The 23,669-nt window shown below is 38.8% G+C and overlaps 4 protein-coding genes across 5 annotated transcripts; 3 read left to right on the top strand and 1 right to left on the bottom strand.

Moving 5' to 3' along the window:
- Nucleotides 1-688: 688 nt before the first annotated feature.
- On the top strand, nt 689-9,230 carry prodha (proline dehydrogenase (oxidase) 1a). Its single transcript, XM_061060957.1, has 14 exons — nt 689-1,118; nt 1,303-1,511; nt 2,615-2,649; nt 3,494-3,643; nt 3,751-3,815; nt 4,166-4,282; nt 4,447-4,526; nt 4,822-4,903; nt 5,562-5,654; nt 5,759-5,905; nt 5,985-6,160; nt 6,242-6,340; nt 6,596-6,684; nt 7,157-9,230. Exons 1-14 carry the CDS (start codon nt 780-782, stop codon nt 7,345-7,347), a joined length of 1,872 nt encoding a protein of 623 aa, XP_060916940.1. The 5' UTR covers nt 689-779; the 3' UTR covers nt 7,348-9,230.
- Nucleotides 9,231-11,454: 2,224 nt separating this feature from the next.
- Nucleotides 11,455-14,981, top strand: gal3st1b (galactose-3-O-sulfotransferase 1b). The gene is made up of 3 exons (XM_061060955.1): nt 11,455-12,291; nt 13,243-13,379; nt 13,453-14,981. Exons 2-3 carry the CDS (start codon nt 13,255-13,257, stop codon nt 14,603-14,605), a joined length of 1,278 nt encoding a protein of 425 aa, XP_060916938.1. The 5' UTR covers nt 11,455-12,291; nt 13,243-13,254; the 3' UTR covers nt 14,606-14,981.
- Nucleotides 14,982-15,896: 915 nt separating this feature from the next.
- Nucleotides 15,897-16,579, bottom strand: LOC132991945 (cytochrome b-c1 complex subunit 9). The gene is made up of 2 exons (XM_061060956.1): nt 16,402-16,579; nt 15,897-16,223 (listed from the first exon to the last, which is right to left on the bottom strand). Exons 1-2 carry the CDS (start codon nt 16,540-16,542, stop codon nt 16,173-16,175), a joined length of 192 nt encoding a protein of 63 aa, XP_060916939.1. The 5' UTR covers nt 16,543-16,579; the 3' UTR covers nt 15,897-16,172.
- Nucleotides 16,580-16,639: 60 nt separating this feature from the next.
- Nucleotides 16,640-20,712, top strand: zmat5 (zinc finger, matrin-type 5). Of its 2 annotated transcripts, none has more exons than XM_061061365.1 (6): nt 16,640-16,778; nt 17,855-18,028; nt 18,866-18,928; nt 19,012-19,092; nt 19,454-19,562; nt 19,653-20,712. In XM_061061365.1, exons 2-6 carry the CDS (start codon nt 17,902-17,904, stop codon nt 19,798-19,800), a joined length of 528 nt encoding a protein of 175 aa, XP_060917348.1. In that variant the 5' UTR covers nt 16,640-16,778; nt 17,855-17,901; the 3' UTR covers nt 19,801-20,712. The 2 variants fall into 2 exon arrangements, with proteins under 2 accessions (XP_060917348.1, XP_060917350.1); XM_061061367.1 differs by having other exon boundaries at nt 16,691-16,778; nt 17,888-18,028.
- The last annotated feature ends 2,957 nt before the right edge of the window (nt 20,713-23,669 follow it).

Raw genomic sequence — 23,669 nt, 5'->3', positions numbered from 1 at the left:
TTCACTTTAGAGCTTCATATACAGTATGTCTCATACACAGCCTGCAGCACATAGGGGTTTATTTGTGTGAGAGGGGCAAACATTGTATCATGTTGCTGTAGAAAGAGTGAGTGGGCATGCCTTACCCCCCTACCCCCCTCCCTCTCGAAGTTGATACATTGACATTCAAAACGCATTTTTTTAAATTCCAGGGTAGAGCAGTACAACTGAAAATGTGGGGTTTAGTTACCCTCAGAAATGAAACTTGTATATCAAATTATATCACTGATTTGCAAGGGTCTTTGAAGTCACACACAAGAATCTAGCCATAATGAAACAGTGAATTTTGTGTCAAATAATTCAATAGTCTTAAAAAAAAGACTAATATTAACATTTTAAAAGGTTTTTCAGGCAGCCTTTTAGCCCATTTAAATAGACTAGTTAACTTTTTTGTTTGTTTGCTGTAGCTAGATTATTTTGCAGGAAACTCTCAATTAATTCTGTACCCGCATCTTGACAGCACCTGGTGTCATTTTGAACGAGAACCCCCTTTTTTAACATGTGTTTTCCATAGGTAGCCTGCTACACGAGGGGGAAACGCGTGATGCCCAGGGGGGGGGAAGCGTGACGTAACCACAGACTGTTTGATGGAACAGTCGAGGAAACGCCTCCTGCGCGAGATGACTTTAAAATAACTGCCGAACGCGCTCTCGCTAAGCAACATCACGGGAAGGTCGAAGCGGCTGGTTTACAGGCTGCCGAGTTCAGAGGGGAAGAGGGAACGAAAGACAGGGGACAGCATGTCGTACACAAAATTTGTTTCAGCTCTTGCGAGGGTAAACTCAGGCAATGTTAAGACTCTGCGCATTTCACCAGGAAGATGCCGCTCCAGCGTCGCGTCCACCAAGAAGCAGGAGGAGAAAGAGCAGCAGATGGACGGGTGCACCGTGGTAGAAGCTGTGCCGGCTGACCTCATCAACCAGACCAAAAACTTTGCTACTACGCACTTAAATAAAATCCACATTGACTTCGACAACACCCAAGAAGCTTACAAAAGCAAGGGCAACATTGAGTTGCTTAGAAGTCTGCTGGTGTTCAAACTTTGTACTATTGACGTCCTTGTTGAAAAGAACAAAGAGGTGAGTTGATTGAGGAACTCAAAGGTTACCAGATTAACCTCTTATTACAGTACACCTTGAAATAGGTGGCATGGAGTTGGATAAATGCGTCATAACTGAATTATTGATAATGGAAAAAGCTGTTACTAAATAGCCTAAACCACAGAGCTTGATTAACCTCTTGTAACCTTGTTTTGTGTTCCAGTTGATGGAGCTGAGCAAGAAGTTGTTTGGTCAGTGGATGTTTGAGAAGATGATGAAGATGACCTTCTACGGTCAGTTTGTGGCAGGAGAAGACCATAACTCCATCAAACCTTTAATCCAGAAGAACCAGGCCTTTGGAGTGGGGGCAGTTTTGGACTACAGTGTTGAAGAGGACTTGACACAAGAGGAGGCAGAGATAAAGGAAATGGAGTAAGTATCAACACATGACTGAGCAAGACTATTCAAAAAATAATACAATGCAGGTGACTTGCTACACAAACTATTTAATGTTGCTAAATGATATGTGTCATATGTGCATCACATGACCAGTGATTTATGAGTTACACAACAAACTGAACTGAAAAGCCTCGCTTTCACTGTTCAAAACATGTATGTCATTGAGGCTTGACAAACAGGTTTATTCAAAACTGGTCAAACCACTTCTCACATCTCCTGTCTGTGAACATGAAATTCTTTTTTGGGTTTTTTTCTTGCATGATGTGTCCCTCGCCACACCATCTTTTGAATCCTGTATTTACATCAACAACAAGAAAAAAAACATGAATGAGCTATAGCTTCTTATCAGTTTATTCTTATCACCTGGCATCCGTTACGCCTGTTATCAAATAAAGACTGTGTCACAAGTAAGGCACAGTATTTTCCCTCCTTGTAAACAGACTGAAACGAAACCTAGTTATACTTTATTACTTGCAGTAAAACAACTGATGGTCCGCTGTTGGTCAGCCAGGACAGACCCCTCTCCTCTGATTGGCAGAGCTGGTTTTTCAGTGAGGGGCAGTACCTTCTGAGAAAGCTGCCAGCCTTTTAGAGTAATGTCCTGGCACCCATGGAAGTGTTACACAATGTTCTGTGCAGGAAATGAGCTTATTTTTGAACAGAAGATTATCTCATTAAGCACAAACACACACGTGCTGGACTGGACGGAATTCAACAGCCGATTACCTTTATGAAGCGTTTTTTTTACACAGAGCAAAGCACATAGAGGATATCACAGAGCACAGTTCTTTATGTTCCCTGTGTTTTGTTAGTCATGTCAAAACATGTTCAGCAAAGGGAGGTCGTCATCAAAACTGCACAAGAAGTTCTCTTTAGTTATCTCGTGCCAGAGGGATGGAAACTTGTTATAAGGACTTGTGAGATAGATCTTCCTAAGTCAATGCCAGGTTAAATTACTGATTTGAAAAAATGTAAGTGGTCCAAGAAGTAATCAAACAAAGACACTGTAACCTATTTTTTATTTGTTTTCTAGAAATGCTTCTCTAAACTGATGCCCATCCCTCCTTGTTTTTCAGCTCATGTGTTTCTGAAGCAGAAAAAGAGAGTCCAGGTTTGTTTTTCATTTCAAATGATCTTTCTTAAATTACAGGCTACTGCATGCCTCATCAACCGTAGAGCTGCTGCGGGCGAGGCTGGGGACCTGCTAGTCCGTCAACCTTTTTGCTTTTAAATGATTTTGCTCAGTTACTTAAGCTTGGTGTGACGCAACACAAATGTCAGGTCTGGTATGAAAAGTCCTGTGGTTGTAGCGCTGGTTATATCTGGATTCAGGAGGGTCATTGCAGTCCAGTATAGAAGGTGAAATGTGACTCTGTTCCAGTTACAGACAGCATGTGCAGTAGAGGGTTGATGATTCGCTCTCAAGTATATCATTGGCTTATTAGTGCTTTCTCTAGTGTCATTTCAAAATCCCCTTTTAAAATTAATATAATGCTAATATTAAGAAACAGTTACTTCTAAATAAATACTGTTTATATGTTTGGCAACAATATTAGTGGTAGTCAAAGTGCTAATGTATAATCAAATGATGTTAATTCAGTTGTGTTGCCGATGAGAAGAATCATTTATTATCTTATCATTTATAAGTTCCCAAGAAGTTGATATGCTTATCCTTTATGTATTGTGACATAAATAAACAAACATGAAGTACTCAGAACAAAAGCATGCAGGATTGAAATATGTGTTTTTATCACAAGGTTAAACCAAGGGAAAGTACTTTGTGTAAGGTTTTTAGTATCATTTCTGAATAGTGTGGTTAAAAGATCTTGTTGATGAAATTGTGTGCAAATCTTAGTTAGTTGAGCGTGTCCAAATAGTAGAAGTTCAACATGTTGTTGTTTTTTCGTTTTTTTTTTTCATTTTAAGCAGCTAGTTTTACCTTCTGTTCATTCAAGGTGCTGATCATCGTGAGAAAAAGTACAAGGCCCATCGTCAGTTTGGGGACAGGAGAGGAGGAGTTATAAGCGCTCGTACCTACTTCTATGCAGATGAGGCCAAATGTGACAACCAAATGGAGACATTCATTAACTGCATCAAAGCCTCTGGTAAGTGGTGGCTTACATTAAAGTTACTAGTTACATCCTTCTGTCAAATAAATACAAGTTACTTATTATTGTAATGAATAAAAACAGTTATGTGCTTTGACTTTTAGGGGGAGCCTCTGCAGAAGGATTTTCTGCCATCAAAATGACTGCTCTTGGACGCCCTCAGTTTCTTGTAAGTTAATGTCTTCATTAATAACTGAAGTATAAATCAATGCATATTACAATGTACACTCTACAGTTTCCTGCACTGCCATCACTTCAATTCTAAGTTTCTAATATCACGCATACTTGAGATTTCCACAAAGTGGCATGAAAATGGAACAGAAACTGTGTCAGTTGTTCAGAAAGCCTAATTTCCTGTGTCACATGTTGCATTCACACCTCAGTGTCACACTCACTTTACTTTTTAGTCAAAAATGATGCAAAAAAACACAAATACATTTGACATTCAAGACATATGTCTATCTCAACTCTTTAGAATGTGACTGAAATTATGTGTTGTCTTTTTTCCTGTTTCAACAGCTCGAGTTTTCTGAAGTCCTGGTTAAATGGAGACACTTCTTTAACTTCCTTGCTGCACAACAGGGGATCTCTGATATGATGGTTGTGGAACAGAAACTGGAACTGGAACAACTTAAGGTATGTATTTCATTCAGTGAGTGTAAATTGCTTCACAAATGCACATCTGTAACAGATGTTCAGGTTGTGTTCAAGCCTTTAGACTTGAAATGCCATGTCCTGTATCTATTAAAACAATAATCATGTAGGGTGTGCAGTTTCATAACTGAAATTCATCTTTGCAGGAAAGTCTGACTAAGATGGGTCTTGGAGCCAAGGACGATATTGAGAATTGGTTTACTGGAGAGAAGCTGGGCTTGTCAGGGTAAGATAGACACTAATCAGATCAATGCAATCAAAAACAGTAACACTTTTGTACAAATCACTGCAGCAGAGACGCTGACGTTGAATTCTTGTTAGATCGACAGGGAAAAGAGTGTTAAGCTTTAATGTTTAGCTCAAAATGCTAAGAGTTGTTAGCAAAACAAGGCTGTGTAGTTCAGCGCTCTAAGCTCACAATAGTAACTCATCTGGGTCTAAAATATTTTAAATGAATTTAATTTAAACTGAATTCAGTTTGTTTTTCAAGGATGCCACATATACATTGTTCCCATTTCTAGGACGATAGATCTGCTGGACTGGAACAATCTGATAAACGATACTACAAAAATGTCCAACCTGCTAATGGTACCAAACCTTGAGGTGAGTAACTGTCACAAAAGTATTTTATGGTGGGAGAGGGGACAGTGTTGAACTGTTTGTGCTAGTTCAATAAGTGAGAAAAAACAAAAAACAAAAATCGAAAAATCAATACACTCTTTCTCACAAGACAGATGAACTTTGTATCTGAGACGCACAGATAAATGTGTTTGTACAGTTGATGGTCTCATGAAACTGATAGTGATATAAATGAAAAATCAGTACATTGAATGCAGGTTACACAAGTTTCTTTCCCTTCAGAAGTTGCACAACCTCATCACATGGTGTGAGCATATTGATACAGTAAACGTCTTGTAAGATAAATTGATCTTCTTGCTCACAAGATAGTGGCCTGCTGCCAGAATATCTTATCGTCTTTCCACAGGTAAATGGTAAATGTTTTGACAAGATATGACAGTGATCTCGACATTTCTGCAGTGTTGGTGAAAGTCAAGTTTTGGTGGACTTGATTAGGTAGCTGCTGGTGCTATTCAGGGTAGTTGAGATACAAGACAAAATTGCTGAGGACACTCACAGTCACTCAACCCCCACCCAACCTTTGCCCTGCTGTTGTGTACTGATAGTAGGGTTTATCCTGAACTTTCAAATTGATTTGAAGGCAAATGCTGAATAACTGGAATTTTGTGTGTTGGTTGTGCAGACAGGCAAGCTGGAACCCCTGTTGAACAAATTTACAACTGAGGAGGAGAGGCAGATGAAGAGGATGCTTCAGAGAGTGGATATTCTGGCCAAGGTAAGGATACCACAACTATTCAATTTGGACAAAGTCCATATTAGGAAACATTAATGCTTATAGAGCTGTATAAACTGTACATTTTGTGTGTCTGTGCACCCCAGCATGCCATGGAGAATGGGGTGAGGCTGATGGTGGATGCTGAGCAGACATACTTCCAGCCAGCTATCAGTCGATTGGCGCTAGAGATGCAGAGGAAGTTCAACAGAGAGAAGCCGATCATTTTCAACACTTACCAATGTTACCTCAAGGTGAGGCCACAACTTGTGTGTTTTCCCCCATAACAATGATATGAATGTAGTCTAATCCCTGTCTTTTCATCATGTCTAGGAAGCCTATGGTAATGTAACTGTGGATATTGAGCTGTCACGTCGGGAGGGCTGGTACTTTGGTGCCAAACTGGTCCGTGGAGCCTACATGTACCAAGAGAGAGACAGGGCCGAGGAGATTGGCTATGAAGACCCAATAAATCCAGACTATGAGGCTACTAACAGAATGTATCACAAGTGAGTATAGAATTTTTAAAAAGGCTTTTTATAATGCTCGAAGATGTCCAATTCTGACCATCTGCATTTTTGTCTGCATAGGTGCTTGGAGTATGTGCTGGAGGAGATCGAACACAACAGGAAGGCAAATATCATGGTTGCAACTCACAATGAGGGCACAGTGAAATATACCCTAGAAAAGTATGTATTTTAAAGAACATTTAGCAAGTACTAAATATTTCTTTCACAAAGTGTCTTTCCCAAAAAATGTAAACTAATGCTTGGAAATATGTCTGTTAATCAAATGCATTCTTTGTCAGCTTATCCAAGTAATTAAAGGATTTGATCTGAATGGTATTGCCACATCTGTGGTGTAACATCACGGCCCAGCTCTTGTTATGTGTTTTATTATGTAACAGCCATTTAACATGCGTGCTGTTTTCTTTCTTTTTTCAGGATGAATGAGATGGGCCTCTCCCCCACTGAGAATAAGGTTTACTTTGGACAGCTGCTCGGAATGTGTGACCAGATCAGCTTCCCGCTAGGTATGTTGCACCCAGCTTGAGTACTAAAAGTAAACACCGAGTTATGGAATCATGGAGGACTTGCGTCACAGAGCCATGTGACCACAGACCTTCCACTGAAACCTAGTCCCAAAACACGTTGGTTTTTGAACACTCACACAACCACTGACTGAGCCTATCCAATCTATAGATGAATTAAGAGCAAACAACTCCTGGTTCTTGATGTTCTTAACTGTTCATCACAAAATATTGATGCTTGCTATCAAACAAGTTTCTGCTCAGACAGTTTGGCAGTAATAGAAAAGATCACTGTTTTAGTTTACATGTCATAAAATAAAACAATATGTAAATCCCTTGATGTTAGCCAACCAGGGATTGATGTTTTTTATTCTGGTCTATTTTTTTATTTTATTTTATGATGAGTGTCAGGTGCAGGCACAGAGTGCGTAGACATTGATTGAAAACGCGTCTCCTTGCTCTATGTTGCAAACAGGTCAAGCAGGCTTCCCCGTCTACAAGTACGTTCCATACGGCCCGGTCAACGAGGTCATTCCATATCTGTCTCGCCGAGCTCAGGAGAACCGTGGCTTCATGAAGGGTTCGCAGAGAGAGCGCAGTCTGCTATGGAAGGAGCTGACACGCAGAGTGCTGGGAGGTCAGATTTTCTACACGCCTGTTTACTGAGTCACCGCCGCATCCAAACCACAGTGTGAGCATTCCACAGTGTTGACTGTACCACTACCTGCTGACTGCTCCCTGTAGAGCACGATTAATGTCCTTCCTGGGCTTGTTAGTTTCTGAATTTTAAAGACAGACACTTTGAGAATGGTATGTGTCGGGATAGAGATTTATTTTATTTGCAGTATATTTAATAAGATGTCTTTCAAACACTACCATAATAATACATTGTGGAGATACAATTGCTACTTCGTTAAGAAGTGATGAGTGATTTTTGTCTCTAAATCAGAATTAATGAATTTACCTCAGAGATTATTATCATAATAAAGCATGGTAATATTCAGTGGAGACTCAATGGGATATTTTTGGTTACCGAAGGTGCCTAACTTGTATATAAAAGCTGTCCTGTACTTTTTTAGAGTCAAGTTTGTAAATTGGTAAATGGACTTGAGCTTATATAGCGCTCCTCTAGTCTTCTGGCTACTCAATGCACTTTTACACTGCATACCACACCTACCCATTCACACAGCGATGGCAGATGTTTTTATGTAGTGAGTTCATCAGAAGTTACTAATCCCATTCATACACATTAATATGCATTCATACACCGACGAAGCAGCGGGAGCAATGCTGGGTTAAGTGTCTTGCCCAAGGACACATTGGACCTGTTGCTGCAGGAGCCAGGGATGAAACCCTCGATCTTCCGATTGAGAGACAACGACTCTACCAGCTGAGCCACAGCCAGGGTAGCTGTCACTTAAAAAGTGCCTGATGATTATGTCTCTTCATTAGCTACTATGCAAGTTCTACACACTCCTCCTAGAGGGTTGTAAATTACTGTCACATGTTTATTGTTGATACTGTGTTTTATTTGTTAGTCTACTGGAATACATAGCTCGCTAGTAATAATTCAGCTCATGGATTTTAATTACAGTAAAGATAGTGAAGATTTGCTGTATTTGCATTTTCTTGTATTTTAGTCTTAATCTACAAACAGAACATGCAGCATCTCAAACCAGAGGATCCTTGCTTTTTATCTCTAATGGTGCCTTTTGGATTATATCCCGAAGGCAAAGAGATGATAAAATATAAAATAACCAAAGATCAGATTCGTAGTCATGTTCCGGATTTCATATTTCTGTTAATTAAATAAAGACAAGAAAAGCAACAGATGTTCAACGCACAAAACCACCAATAGTTCATCCCAGCGTTGAGTGTTACCGCTGTAACTTTTGAGGAAGATTGCGCTCCAGTACCCAGAGAACACCTGCTCTGTTGCATAGTCTCCTGCAGAGGAGAGAGAGTCTGCAAGTTCAATGTGTTATTGTAGAGGAGATTTCAATACACTCTGAGTCTGTGTCTGAGGCCCGGGTTTTGATGCTGCTCATAGATGATGGATTATATCCAAGTGAAAGGGTCTTTGGCACCTGAAATGAACAGGGAACTATGAATCAAACTCAAACCTTTTTGTGGCGTTCAGGAAGAAGAAAAGACTAAGTTATATCTGTCTGCATTTTGGTTTCATGTCAGTGCTTTTATTAAAGCCATGAGAGTTGGGTACTGTCATTAAAACACAATGTTATTTATGTTTCTTTTTGTAACAGTCTGATACACAACCTGCCTTTATTGATTTGGGAGTTCTAAAAGGCTTAACATTGATTTTATTTCAACTGTAATGAGTTAGTGTACTGTGAAGTTGTTAACTGGCACATTTAGGATATTTGAGTAGACTTTTAGTTAAGTTTTTTCTGAGTGGACTTCCTTTTATATGAACAATTCTTCTGTGATTGGGTTGTTATTGTATCAGTGTAAACCACATTTTGTACAGCTGTAAGGAATATGTAATTTTTAAGACAATAAATTGCAATAAAGGTTCAGATAAATCAGAATTGTGTTGACTCTTATTGCAGCTGTTGATGTTTGAAGTGTACACTAACACTAAATTATAAATATACAATGTTTCTTATATATAAAGGGGCTAAACTGTGGAGTTTGGAAAGTGTTTACATCAGGACTTCTAATATTTTACTATACTCTAGCTGCCCACAATGATACAACCCCTTATCTTATCTCAAAGTGACGTAGATGTTGTTAACATCCCTGATGTTCTCTGATGTCACTGACATCAACTACTACGCTTCATGAAAGCTAGTGGGTCACCTGTGAAAAATCAATATGACCTATGAATCAAGTCAACAGCAGCTGAAAGGGCCTGCATCCAAGTATGCTATGACCAAATAAAACTATCAGCCCTCACAAATAACAGCTGATCGAGACCCTGCTAGTTGTACTACTTCTATTGCAATGAAACTACCTTTGTGGTTTACACTTTAAATATAAAACTTCCTGTTATTCTGTCCTGTTATTGTTAACAGAATATCTCATGACTGCCTCAAGTTAATATTTTGAATTTTTTCACGAACATACACTAAGACCTAGGAGTGACCTGAGAAGATTTTGGTGGTAAAAGGTCAATGTGATGTTTCAAATAATATTTAAGCCCCATAATAACTAATGGCAACAGTCTGTGTTGTAAAATGAAGCCAATGTGAGAGTCCAAAAGAACTGCAGTTCTCCGGGTGTCCACTTGAGGCTGACTGCAAAAGCCAAGGAATACCCATTCGATCCCACGATAAAAGGCCAATTTCATCAGCAAAAATAAACGTGTTTCCAGCCTGGTACAAAAATGGGTTTAGCCTCTTAAGATCATTCTTTTATTGGTAAAAACTACACAGGCGGCCATTTTTTAAATTAACTCACCTGTTTTGATTATATGAAGGCTATTTCAACCAAGAATTCATCAGGTAATAATTATGCCACAAAAGATACACTTATAATGTGATGATATTCTTACTCTGAAGATTAACTTTATAGAGACATCAATATGTATGACATCATAACACATAGTTTGCCATTATTCCTGATCCTGACACATTTGGGTGAAGATGATCTCTCAGTCATGTTTGTAGGGAATACATTCAGAATGTTTACAGAGTTGCAGCAGTTTTGTGAATATGATTTCTCAGCAAGGCATGGCAGGAGTTTTATGACACGTGGTTTATTGTTATTTTTATATCTTTGTGAGAGAACAACACCATCAACCATCAGGGGAACTATGCCCTTGCTCTTTCTTTCAAGCACCTGTTTATTATATTTTGTTTCAAGAAGGGTCTCCTGACATTCACATGCTCTGGAGAGAAACACAGAGAGATAGAGACTTGGTTTGCTTTCATGTCTATAAATGATTGTGGTGCGACCTCTCCTGTTGAATCCAACCCTATTTTTGACTTGTTTTTTCCCCCTGCAGCTAATTTATATTTTCAAATATATTCCCAGTCCACCATCTGAGCCACAGCTACGTTCTCATTCTGTGTGGGAAAACTTGGGTAAGTGTAATTTACAACTTGTCTTATTGGTGTAGCCATACAACCCCCACTATAGAATGGAGCATTTGACTCTAACATTTTCTAGTGCGAACATGCATCATAGATGCGTGTTTGCACATGTCTTCACACTGAGCGTTCTGTGTTGTTTCTCTTTCAAAACACTGCCTACATGCAGCCATCCTTTCATCTTGCTGTTAAAGAACAATGTAACCTGTGAAATCTGTCTTTTTTTTTTTTTTTTTTATATCTGCGTGTGTTTTCATGTCTGCTCCTGGGATTTAGATGGTTATATGTTTCAAAACAGAACCACACCCTTGAAGTTTGGGAAATAAAGTCATAGTAAATAAGCATTGGTGCTGTTGTGGAGAAATAATTCAGTATATCAGGGATAATACTATTGTGGTTAAACGATTAAAACTCTGCTTCTTTGCTTACAAAACCGCAACACATACGGCTCCTCCTTACTTAAACTCTCTGATCCAGGTCTACACTCCCTCCCACCTGCTACACTCTGCCAAACGAAGGCGTCTGATCCAACCTTCACAACAGGGTCCTAAGGCTCTAACTAGACTCTTCTCGTCTGTCGCCCCCCGGTGGTGGAACGAACTTCCAATCTCCATTCGATCTGCAGAGTCCCTTTGCACCTTTAAGACAAAGACAAAGACCCAGCTCTTTCACAAATACCTACACACTTAATGATATTATTGATGACGATAGTGATGATGATGATGATGATGATGATGGCGATTTTAGGATGGTTTTGATGCTGATTAGAACTCTGAAGAACAGCTGTCGATGTTGTGTTTTGCCTCTGTGCACTGTCTGTCAGCACCGGTGTGTCTGATCTGACTTAAAGCTGTTCATTTGCATTTATTGACGGTGTTTCCTCCTTTCTAGATCCTTGTTTGTGTTGTACTGTGTTGCACCTTTTATGCATGAAAGTATTTAGCCTATATTTTATTATGTTATTATAGTGGGATAAATTGAACACATCTAAAAGTATATGTTCTGAATACATTTCGATACTGTGACGTCCTGCCCTCTGTCTGCATTTGTTTGGCTTCCTGGCTTAGCAGACAGTAGGCAGAGTCAGGAAGGCCATTAGTCGAACTGGGTACACTGGAGTCCATCAGGACTCTGCTTATAAGTGGCTTCCACTCTAACTTGTGTCTCTCCTCTCTTTCTCTCAGGCCTCCACCAACTGGTTTGCTTTTGTTTGCACTCTACAACTCTACACTCATCCATACATTGCATTCATGACTGATTTATCTAATTATTTGTTTGTTTTAACTTAGTTTGATATTAAATTAACTTCCTTTAAACCTTGTTTCATGTGTGATACCCTTCCTTTGTCACTTACTTCGAGCCAGTTCGTGACAATACACACATGTAATCCTAAGCCGTGAGAACAGTTATGTTGAGGTTTGTCGTCCAATGGTAGCCCACATACACAATTCAGTCCCTGTGGGAGGAGGATTGTGTACAGCATGCTGAACAACGGGGGAGTTTTCTTACTCCTTGTAGAACATCTTTAGCCTGATACCACTACTACAATCATCTGCAGGTAAATAAAGCTATTTTCTTTGATTGATTCCACATATATGTCCATACTCTTACTTTTTTTTATCCTACTCTTTCTTCAGAGTTCGGATGTTTCGATAAACAAAAGGAGTTATAATGTGTTTAGGCAAATGTATCTACTGAATGGATATGTTGGCTAAGACACTTGTTGTTTGTTTCAAATCAAATTTAATTGATCATATATCCGAGCTATGAGACATACTGTAAATATCAGGTGTATTTTCATGAAATTATCAATAACAAATACAAGACGTCCAACAATAAGGATTGTTTTTTTGGGGGGGGGAGGAAGCATCTGTACAGTACCAGCAGTAGAAACATTTTATATTTTGTCATTTTCTAAAATACTGAATGATTATACCGACATTTGTTTTAATGCCAGTGGATCTTTTCCTCCTTTACGTTGTGTGAGTTAAAGAACGTGTGTGTGTGTGTGTGTGTGTGTGTGTGTGTGTGTGTGTGTGTGTGTGTGTGTGTGTGTGTGTGTGTGTGGGTTAAAGAAGTATAAACATGATGATAGTGTAAACATGGGGGCCCTCTGTTTAATTTGACAGAAAGAATGATGCTGCATGTTTCTTGCGTATCTTTCGTATCCCTTCTCTTTGTGCCGTTTTCCTTTTCTCCAGTTTATCATACCAGCATTAATTACCAGGTTACCACTGGTTTAAAAGGGTCAGGGTTAGGAGTTAGATGCTTAAAATGACTCTTATTGATTTAAAAGGAGATCATGTAAACTGGTAACATTTGGCTTGTGTGTAAGACATGCCACAGTGAGTAACAGGGGTTTAGGAGATTACCGTGATATCACAAAACCATAAATTAAGACAGCTGTACTGGAAAACAACAGTCTGACATATTTTTTTAGACTTCTATGATGAGTTAGACCTCAGAGGAAAATGGTCAATACATGCGTGCTCTCTAATTTGCTTTTCAGCTTCCGTATGAAATGATGTCTGGTATCATAAGAAAAAAGTGCCCGCTTGTGACTCGACGGCTGATTCTTTGGGTTTTACTGACCAACTTCATTCTGGTGCTGTACTGCTGGACAAACCAAACAAAAGTGAATATAAGGTAAGCATCACAAAGGAAAGCAGTGATTCATTGAGCTTTATCCGCGTGCTTTATCCGTGTGTTTTCTGTATAGGGACTCCAAAGAAGACACGTGTCCTCTCAGAATGGCAAAATTATCGAAGAGAAATGTGACTTCTCACGGCACCAAATCCAGATCAAAGAAGTGCTCCCCCAAAGTGAACATCATGTTTATGAAGACTCATAAAACAGCCAGCAGCACCGTGCTCAACATCCTCTTCAGATTTGGAGAAAAGCACAAGCTTCAATTCGCCTTCCCTGACGGACGCAATGACTTCTTCTACCCATCACCTTTCCTGTGCTCACAGGTGAAGGACTACACACCTGGGGACTGTTTCAACATAGTTTGTAACCACATGCGGTTTGACCATCAGGAAGTAGCCAAACTCCTGCCCCCAGACGCTGTGTACATCACCATCCTACGTGACCCCGTGGATCTCTTTGAGTCGTCCTTCCATTATTACCACAGAGCGGTTCCTCTTACATGGATGATCAGTGGACAGAACAAACTGGCTGAGTTTCTGAACAGTCCTCAGACCTACTACAGCCCAGACGCTTTTAACTCTTTCTATCTTAGAAATCTGCTATCTTTTGACTTTGGCTTTGATAACAACGTGGAAGCTGATGATCCTCGTGTAATGAGGAATATTCGTAACCTATTGAGTCAGTTTGATCTGGTTCTCTTGGCAGAATATTTCGAAGAGTCTCTTATCTTGCTTAAGGACAAACTCTGTTGGACCATGGAGGACATCCTGTATTTTAAACTTAATGCCCGCAAGAGATCATCTGTATCCCGACTCACCCCTGAGTTGAGAGCCAAAGCATTAAGGTGGAACGGGGCTGATTGGAAACTCTACCTTCACTTCAATGCTACATTCTGGGCCAGAGTGGAGGATTATGGGAAAGAAAGAATGAGCCAGGAAGTCAAAGAGCTCAGGAGAAGAAATGCTGAGATGAAGGCCACCTGTATCGAAGAAGGAGGTGCGGTTGAAGCACAAAGGATTCAGGACAGGCGTTTCGTTCCCTGGCAGCCGGTTGGAGAGGCTTCCATCCTGGGGTACAACATGAAGAAAAATCTTGATCCAAACTTCAGGACAATCTGTGAGAAAATGCTCACCCCTGAAATACAATACTTATCAGACCTGGGTGTTAGCTTGTGGCTAACAAGACTGTGGGGTTGGTTTAAAGATGCTGTTTTGACTATTTGACTGAGATTATAACATCACAAACTTAATTACAGATAACATGTCTACGTTGAAGATGTTATGTATTAATTTATTGAAGCTATCTATTTTTACATGTTTTTTTTAAAAGTTCATTGCAGACACATTTTTCATGGTTTGATTATTAAAACATTACCTTCAAGCTTGTACTTGAATCTTGTATAATAAAGAGGAAAAAAAAGGTGATTTGGGCAAACAAGCTTTAAAAGTTACACTCTCGTGGTATGTCATTCTACCTTAACTTGTAAAATGTTGCAGTCAACAATCACCTCTCATCGTCCCGACAATAGAGTCCACTGAAGCACGGATACGTGTGATCAAAGTTTTATTTCTGGTTTGGGGGAACAAATAATAACATTGTTTTTTTTTTTTTTTTTTTCAATTCAGCTTTAAGAGATTAAACATAAGAACTCAGTGATAGCTGTGAAGTTTTGGTAAGTTCAGTTTCTTATTTCTCATTGGAGCAGTGTTAGTGTGCACCCTACAGGTCTGAGGCTGATGTGCAGTTCATTTTAAGGGTAGTGGCCTTGCCTAACCCTGTAATACATATTTTCTTATGGTCAATTGACAGTACGGCAGCAGGAGCTTTTTATTTTTATTTTTTAACATATTTTCTTTGTTGATACATTTATTTAAGCTAATACAAAAGAGAAATGACTTAACATTCCCAGTTATTGTAGACGGGTAGCATCTGCTGCCTTGCCTCAACCGATCCCTCTGGGTAATTCAGTATGTTTTAAAAAAACAGAACATATTCACTTTTTAATGCTGCTTGAGGAAACAATCTCGCTAAATTTTGGAGTGCAGAATTTTCCACGTCTGCAGACGTAAGTATAATCATCAGTGTGACATCCACCAATCCATTTTACTGATGGTCAGGTAAATCTGGATAAGAGATATATTTGCTGTAAACAGAGAAGTTGAGTTTATTTAAATGTACAGTGAAGTAGCTGTGGCACAGAATGAAAGAGAGGTTGAAGGTGTTATTCCCAATATACAGTGACTTTTGAATGAAAATAATTTAACTACACTAGGCGTAAGCATCAATGATAAAGCAAAACTAATGCCTGGTGTGATTCTTAAATATGCCAATCATACACGACGTTTCTCTTAACTAATATGCATCTCTTTTTTTCATGTACTCAGAAATACAGTAACTCTACTTACATAGATTTTTAAAGTGACCAATTTAGTTTGTTCTTACACCCAACACACATTCACAGTGGCATTTAATCGCCACATTCAATATGATTAATCAAAAACAGTGCAACATCTGTTAGACATTATCACGTTTAATTTAACAATTTTACAATCTGTGATGCATTACAAACAACAACAGGGAGAGAGAGGTGACAGGACGTCTTGATGGTGGTCTGGACGGTCAGTCAGCTCCCCCACAGGTCCTCGGGTAGCCGCTGCCAGTTTGGGCATGACTTTTGAGCACATTGTCCATTGTTTACTGATGTTTGATTCAGGTATGAAGTCCAGGGAGAATGGGTAGAGGAAGTGTTATAACAGATGCACTTCAGCCTTAGATGACCCCGGAACCGTCTTATTCCTCCTCTTTGTTTTCGTAATTGTGTTCGATGTGTTTCCATAGTTTCTACAAAAAAAAATCACCAATGACCTCATATGAGATATTTACACAGATAAATAAGTTCACTAAAAGTGTGCATTTTCTTAGTACATGGGACAGCGTAGCTCATAGCTTAGCTCAGCTTCGCCCTCTGCCTACAAGGTCAGCATAAAACAAGTATTAAAACACGAAACAACACGCTCACCCCTCGATTCATTTGTTCGAAAATCGCGTCGCCACCTTGGTCGAACAGTCGCTCAAAAAAGACCGCGCCAACCATGATGGTTATAGCGAAGGTTGACGTCCTCCTGAAGAGCAGATTGTAGACAGCCTTCGCCAGCGCCATGTTGATGGAATAATGCTGCTACTGCGCGTGAGCGGATGGTTACGTAACTTACTTCCGCTCCACGCGTTCGCCAAATGACCCTGCGAAGATTCCGTATTTAGGCTAGGTGGCTGCAGTCGACCAAAATATAAGAATAATTTCGTGTTTTTTTTTTTCTCACCAGTTTTGGTACATACAGTGCGCGGTTTTTTTTCACAACAAGTATTACAGAGGAGGACAACACTGTTTCATCAATGGTTCGTGCTCTTTGCTGTTTTAGTTTAACATACACTGAGGGAATGTTTACCATAACAGTTAGCATGTAAGCTAACTATCCACATGTATTAACACTCTTAAGTACAACTATTTGTGTAACATATTGCTGGGTTAACTAGTAATTGTACGAGCATCATCTATCTGACCCCTTACAGATTTACTAAGCAGCTTTTAAACCTTCATTTACAGAACATGTTATAAACAAGCATACTCAAAATAATACTTGTTTCTAAGAAAGCACCTTCATTGTGAAACCAGTAGATGGCAGCAATATCGTTTGTGATGCTCCTAAAAGTAGATATGGATCTGATTGTGACATAATCATTGATCAGAGTTGGCTGATTCATAGTGGGTTACTTTTCCATACACTCAAATGTAACACACATGAGATAACAAATGGTTAACAGTCATGTTTGCATATATACAAATGTTTCTGAAATATATAATCTGAGCAGAAGAAGACCAAAGTTTAAGTCTTCTCCAGCTTTGTTATACTATTTGTATCGATTGGTCTCTTTGTGTTGGAAAAGAACAACAACCCATAAATCCACATTTTAATTGATGGAGATTGATTCAGACATTCTGGGGCTATTCTATGTTTTATTTCACTGAAATGTAAATGTTAAAAAATAAAGAAAAGAAAAGAAAAATGGAATGAGGGAAAGAAGAAGGACAAAAATAGGAATAGGGGTATAGAGGAAGGGAAATAAAAAAATACAAGCATACACTCGAATTACACACACACATACACACACACGCAGGGCCCTTCAACACCCTCAACATACAAAATTGCAAAATGTTATTATTACTCCCTGCTTGCCTGTTTTGTCTTTGTCTATGCTGTGCATTGTATCGTCGTGTCTCCCCTGTCTCCTACATACTTTTGCTCTTGTCATGTCCCTCACTTGTCTTGTATTGTTCTGCATCACCTAATAAAAAAAAAATGAAATGTAAATGTTAAAAGCTTTTCATAGAGACTTATCTGAATACACAAATAATTTAAGCTATTCACTAAAAAAAAAAACGGTTTGGTTTTTAATTTCCCCCGGACTTTCAGAGATTTAAAAAGTGAGTTCCTGCTGGTTTATAGACGTAACCCTCACCATGGGGAAGAGATACTACTGCGACTACTGTGACCGCTCCTTTCAGGACAACATGCACAACAGGAAGAAACATCTTAATGGTGTCCAGCACCACAGATCTAAAAAGGCCTGGTTTGACTACTTCAGAGGTGAGACGTGCAGTTTTGCTCAGCGACCTCTGAGATGTGGTTGCAGTAAAATTCCAATTACACACTTATATTTTTATGACTTACAATGTTTAAGTGTAATTGTGTGTGTTTTTTAAACTAGTGCATGTGCATGAGAATTTTCTTCTTAAAATGCGAAGTCTTAAAGGTCCCATATTATGTTTTTTCTGGTTTTATACGCTCTTTAGTGTGTTTTCCAAGTGTCCTGTGCATGTTTAGGCACATCTATTTGCAAAAATTCAAAGTCCGCGGAAATGCGGCTTCTCCTACGTCCTCCTGTTAGCTGTAGCATTAGCTGCATGTAACGCTCGGTTCTAGCCCCCCTCGATAAAAATTTGTCAGTGTGGCGTCATTGTCAGTGTGAGATCACTGATCTAAGCCCGTTGGCTCGTTGTGGCAAGCCCTGCAGCTCATTTTGAAATTTCCGAGATGCGTGCTGAGCAACTGACCAATAAGGACAGAGCGGATCGGCAGACCAATCAGAGCAGACTTGGCCCACGTGGGGTCTAACAGTGTGGGCTCAACAGAGTGCAGCTGACGGACTCAGAGCGTAGAGGGAGCAAGGAGGAGCAGTACATGAAAACAGACACTTTTTTCAGACTTTAGCTATTGTGAACGTACAAAAGTAGGTACATAGATTAAATATACGAACCCCAAAAAGGGCATAATATGACCTCTTTAAAACTATGTATGAGATTTTCTTTTTATTGTGGGATTAATCAGGCTTGAAATTCATTGTGCTGCCTTGGCTGCAAATCGGTTTACTTTATGATGGAAGATTATATGAACAACCACTGAAACACCGTCCCTTTTTTACAGACTCATCAGCCATTCTGTATGATGAGCAAGCAAAGAAAGCCTGCAGAAAGTTTCTCCAGAAAGGTAAAAAAAACCAAAAAACAATAGCCCGTCCTCTTTATTGAATGCCTTTTTGTAATAATCTTTTCTTTCTTTTTTTCCACCAGGAATTTGTGATTTTGGCCCCAACTGCAGGTTTTCTCACATGTCTGAAGAAGATATGGCTAACTTACAAAGACAAGTGGAGGGTAAGCTGAGACTAAAGAGCAATGCTGTGTTACATTTGATAACATTTATTGACGTGAAAATGACGGACCCCAAAAGAGATTTAATGCACAGAGCATATTTAAATATTAACATTACCTTATAAGCAATTCTTTAATAAGAGGTTATCATCCAACATTACATTCATAGACAGGAAGTAATCAACACATTCCAGATGTCTCTTTAATGGGAAGTTTAAGTTTGTCTGCTCATGCAACTCCTCAAAAAATGCAATATTCCGACTGGTTGATAGTGTACATGTATACATGTTGAAGTGCATTTTATCTGGACGACGGTGTGAATTGTATAAATGTTGAAATGAGTAAGACGTTTGATTTCTCTCAGATGAACGGCAGCTCAGAGAGGACGCCGAGGACACTTTTAAGCCTGGGCGATGTATAGAAGAATGGCTCTCTAGAAGGGAAAAGAAGCAAACTGCCCTCGGCGTCAAAGGGTATTCCCCCCCATTCATTTCACGATTAGCATCGCTAATGGTTATTCCAGATGACTTAGAATTCAACTTTTTAATAATTTATCTCTGCAGAGATCGAAAACATAAAGAAGACAGTGACGACGGTCTAGAAGAGATTGACGTACCTCCACAGCTGCTCTCCATCCCTGACCTCCCGCCCTCCCTCCGCCCCCCTCCTCCGGGTGGATGGAGAGTCAAAGTGAACACAGAGTGGGGCTGAGAGATATTCACTTTGTGGTTCAAATCTCTGTTAAGTGGATGTTTGACATTCAGAGTAGGAGGAAGGGTACAGAATACTTAAATAATCAGGAGATAGTTTGACTTTCATATATAAAGTAACTAGATGTGTCTGCTTTAAAACAAGGTTTTCAGCTGGTACATGAAGCAGTTTGAGGTTGTTTCTCTTTTTAAAAACAGGAATGAAACTGTGTGCAAGATGGGAGAGGTGATCTGTTTTTATGTAGAGGAATTTCTAATACATTCACATTCCTAGTAACATTTCACAAAAGATTCAAGTTTCCTGCGTTAGACTTAAGATGAACGAAACTAAATCAAATTGAAACACCCACTCCTCAGACAGCAAGGTACAGTTAATCCGAGATGAGCAATTCAATACAGAGAACGCAAAGTAAGCCGTGTAATTGACATTTTGGCGGTGTGTTGTAGACAGTAGACTTCACAGTGAGACTCCTCAAAGTAGTGTCATTTAATGTCATGTTGAAGAAATGGAGGATTGCAGAGCCAGTGGAAATAATTATTTTGTTTTATTTTAATCCTGTGCTGTGTCACCTAGAGAATCACTGTGCTGACTCAATTTAATTTATCTCCAAGCCACTGGAAAAACACCATGTTCCAACCTAATTGTAAAGTTGTCAAACGTGTGATTGTATATTACATTTAGTAATGAAAGTTTGGTTAGAAAGTTTGGTAATACTTCTCCATCTTTCAGCTTCCTGCAGATCCCATTGAGTTGTGACTAAAGTATTTATATTTGTCTCTGACCTTTATATTGCTATATTACATAACTCCTCTTGACTGAGGTTTTGCTGAGATGTATATACTTTAAACTGTTTTCACACTTGTTCTGTACTATTTGCAGCAGAATGCTCATTAAATTGTCTTTTTTTTTTTTTACTTCTTGGTGCAGCCTTTTGCTCATTTAATCTAAGATGATTTAAACGTCCTTCTTACCTTTTCACACCTTACATGTGATGTCTCTGACCACTGATGACACTAAAGCCATGTTGTTGCGAGTGGATACATTTTTTGTTGTACCGATGTATGTCAGGACATTTGCACAACCTGTCTTTGTTCCTGGCTCTGCCTTTTCTTGGCAACAAACTTTGCAAAGACAGCAGAGAAGAAGACTGAGGGAATGCAAACATGGAGGTAAAAAATGCACGATTAGTTTTAATGAGGAAGAGAATGCAGGCGACTCGTTTCTCAGACCTCAAGGTTGTTAAATTTGACCTTGCATAACTTTTTTTTCAAGCAAATTATATCAGGGACCTTTAAGAAAGATGTAGCATTAAAATAGCAAATTCAGCATATTTAGTTTCTGAGCTTGAGGCTTCATATACAGCTGGATTCTCTTTGTATGCATCGTGTCACAAACACTTCACCCTTCTGTAAAAGTATATTTGTATCTAGTAAACATTAGTCTGCTTGTAGGCAATTAACAGTCCACCTTAAACAAATGTTTGATTTTTATACGCACTATGGACCTTACTCAAATGGAACTTTAATAATGTTGACAACATATTTACAGCCTGAATGTGAGAGGTATATGTTATGCTTTAAATTAAATGAGAAAAACTCCTTAAAGGGCTAATTGTCTTATGTCTAAACTACTTCAGGTCCTGTGCTGCTGTGCTAGCTCTCTTCCTGATTTCAATGCAACTGTTATGAAGAATGCATGTGAATTATTGCTAAAATTCTTGATTTCAAAAGCCAATGGCCCTTTCCAAAAAGCCACAGTTCAGTATGGAGTGCGGACTATTCAGTCGTAGGGGGTTTCATTAGACTGAACCCTCGCGGTCATTCAGTTGGCATTTTTTGGGTCCACCTTAGTAGACTGAACATTTCAGCATGGAAGCCAACATCCAGGTCTTGTGCAGTATGGTTTAGATGCAATCTTTCAGGAAATGAATTGTATTTTAACACCCAATATCCTTTTTTACTATCCTCTCTGTGCTGTGCAAATGTACATGTAAATGCTCTTTTTCTGAGATAAGGAATATTCTGCTTTAATGTTCGACAAATGTCACACCTGCAAGGAAAAAAAAAAAGAACTCAAGCAGCTGGCTCATTTTTAATGCCTCTGTTTTTATTGGACTACATGCATGTAGACAACACTTACATTAGTGTAGAAATGATGCAGTGACCTCTACATGTGCAGCATCATTTACAGAAATAAAACAGTGCTGGGTATTCTCAGTTAAGACATTAGAAGTGCTAATCAAGTCACACAGCAGGATGCTACAAGTACAATCAATGTGAAGTTGTCAGATAAACTCGGGGAAGATAAAACATGATTACCTTTTTGCACTACTTTAAGTTCAATTATACATGTAGCATCCAATGAATTTGAGTTAAAAGGAATGATTCAGTTAAATGGAAGTCCCACCTTTCTGAAGATACTAAAAGTTAGGGCACAGGAGTCGTGTTTTCACTCCAAATGACACAGAAGGCACGCAAAAAAAAGGAACCTACATTCAAAATCAGATTCTAAAGAACAAGTAAGACAACAAAATGTACACAAATCTTCTCATTAAACACTAACATTCAGAATATTACACAATATTTGCTAATATGTCTTCGGACAAGATTTGACACCATATATATATATTTAACATTCATACCTGAAATTATATGTTCACATGAAGAGGTAATGTGATGTCATAGAAGTAGTTCATACATTAACAGCTACTCTTTATAGTCTTATTGCCAGAATGATCCGCACAGTTTCCAACCGTATCTGATAGAGCTTTGATAAACTTTTAAGATAAAAAGAGCACGAAAAAAATATATAGCATTTGGTAAAATAAGTCGTATCTGACAAATATTTGTTAAAGAAAAAACATCCAAAAGATCAACTTAAACAAATAAAGGAAAGTTAATGTTAAAGGCAGGGTTGGTAATTTTCGAAAAACTAGCATGTTGTTTGTGAAAGTAGCATTCCCTCAGTGCTCCGTCTGCACCAAACCCCTCCCCTCTGTGCTCCCTAAAAAGCCACGCCCCTCACTTACATGCACAAGCGCCATTGGTCCAGAAGCGGACCTCAGCTCATGCTTTGAGTGTGGGCTTGTGCAGCATGGGGTAGATAACGAGCAGGGAGACAGGGAGGCGTGATTGGTTCATCAAATTGGTACCTCGTGGCAGACATTGGTCGAAGTCTTGACAGGCTTACGACTGCTACAGATGACAGATTTTCTTTGTTCCTTTCTCAGAGCACATTAATTATTAATGTATGTCAGGATCTAAAGACAATTTCAATCAAAATCTTAAAAAGTGTATCTGGAGAAAATGACCAACCCTGCCTTTAAGTGCATGGCATAAATACACTCAAGAACTTGAATGTGAATGTCCAGTCGAACTGGAAATCAAACATCAGACACCTGATTTTTTTTTTGTATTGTTTTTGTTTTGTACAAATCATTATGCCTACATTCATAATAAATTCACATCGATTGAACTTTCAAGTAAGAAAATATAACCATGTTATATTTTAAATAATATGTTGTTTTAGTGGGTCCATGTAAAAGTCAGAAAACAACATTCTTCATGATATGTTAAATTATTCATCACAGCATACTTCTTCAAGGTATTTAGTATTTTGTTATTGTCTTCACACCATCCAGAGAATCGACATTTACAGAAAAAATGTCAAATACTGAGTTTTTTGTTTTTGCAACGATCACTTTACAAATTGCATAATTATTTATTATACACACATCAGAATTCAAATTTGACCTCACACACAGATAACACACATTTATTTCTAGTTGAATGTGCATGCAGGCATGTGAAATGATTATCCCTCATTCTCATTGAACAGAACTATTTTATTTATTACATTTCTAGTTTTGT

The sequence above is a fragment of the Labrus mixtus genome, chromosome 17 (genome assembly GCF_963584025.1).
Source record: "Labrus mixtus chromosome 17, fLabMix1.1, whole genome shotgun sequence".
NCBI classification, from domain to species: domain Eukaryota; kingdom Metazoa; phylum Chordata; class Actinopteri; order Labriformes; family Labridae; genus Labrus; species Labrus mixtus.
This window is presented reverse-complemented; position numbering and strand designations above follow the sequence as displayed.

Coding starts and splice junctions, on each gene's coding strand:
- zmat5 (XM_061061365.1), top strand. CDS start 17,902: ATGGGGAAGAGATACTACTGCGACTACTGTGACCGCTCCTTTCAGGAC. Junction 19,093..19,453: donor CTTACAAAGACAAGTGGAGG/GTAAGCTGAGAC, acceptor GATTTCTCTCAG/ATGAACGGCAGCTCAGAGAG. Junction 19,563..19,652: donor ACTGCCCTCGGCGTCAAAGG/GTATTCCCCCCC, acceptor TTATCTCTGCAG/AGATCGAAAACATAAAGAAG.
- gal3st1b (XM_061060955.1), top strand. CDS start 13,255: ATGATGTCTGGTATCATAAGAAAAAAGTGCCCGCTTGTGACTCGACGG. Junction 13,380..13,452: donor CAAACAAAAGTGAATATAAG/GTAAGCATCACA, acceptor TTTTCTGTATAG/GGACTCCAAAGAAGACACGT.
- prodha (XM_061060957.1), top strand. CDS start 780: ATGTCGTACACAAAATTTGTTTCAGCTCTTGCGAGGGTAAACTCAGGC. Junction 5,906..5,984: donor CTTACCAATGTTACCTCAAG/GTGAGGCCACAA, acceptor CATCATGTCTAG/GAAGCCTATGGTAATGTAAC. Junction 6,161..6,241: donor ACTAACAGAATGTATCACAA/GTGAGTATAGAA, acceptor TTGTCTGCATAG/GTGCTTGGAGTATGTGCTGG.
- LOC132991945 (XM_061060956.1), bottom strand. CDS start 16,542: ATGGCGCTGGCGAAGGCTGTCTACAATCTGCTCTTCAGGAGGACGTCA. Junction 16,224..16,401: donor TCGAACAAATGAATCGAGGG/GTGAGCGTGTTG, acceptor TTTTTTTTGTAG/AAACTATGGAAACACATCGA.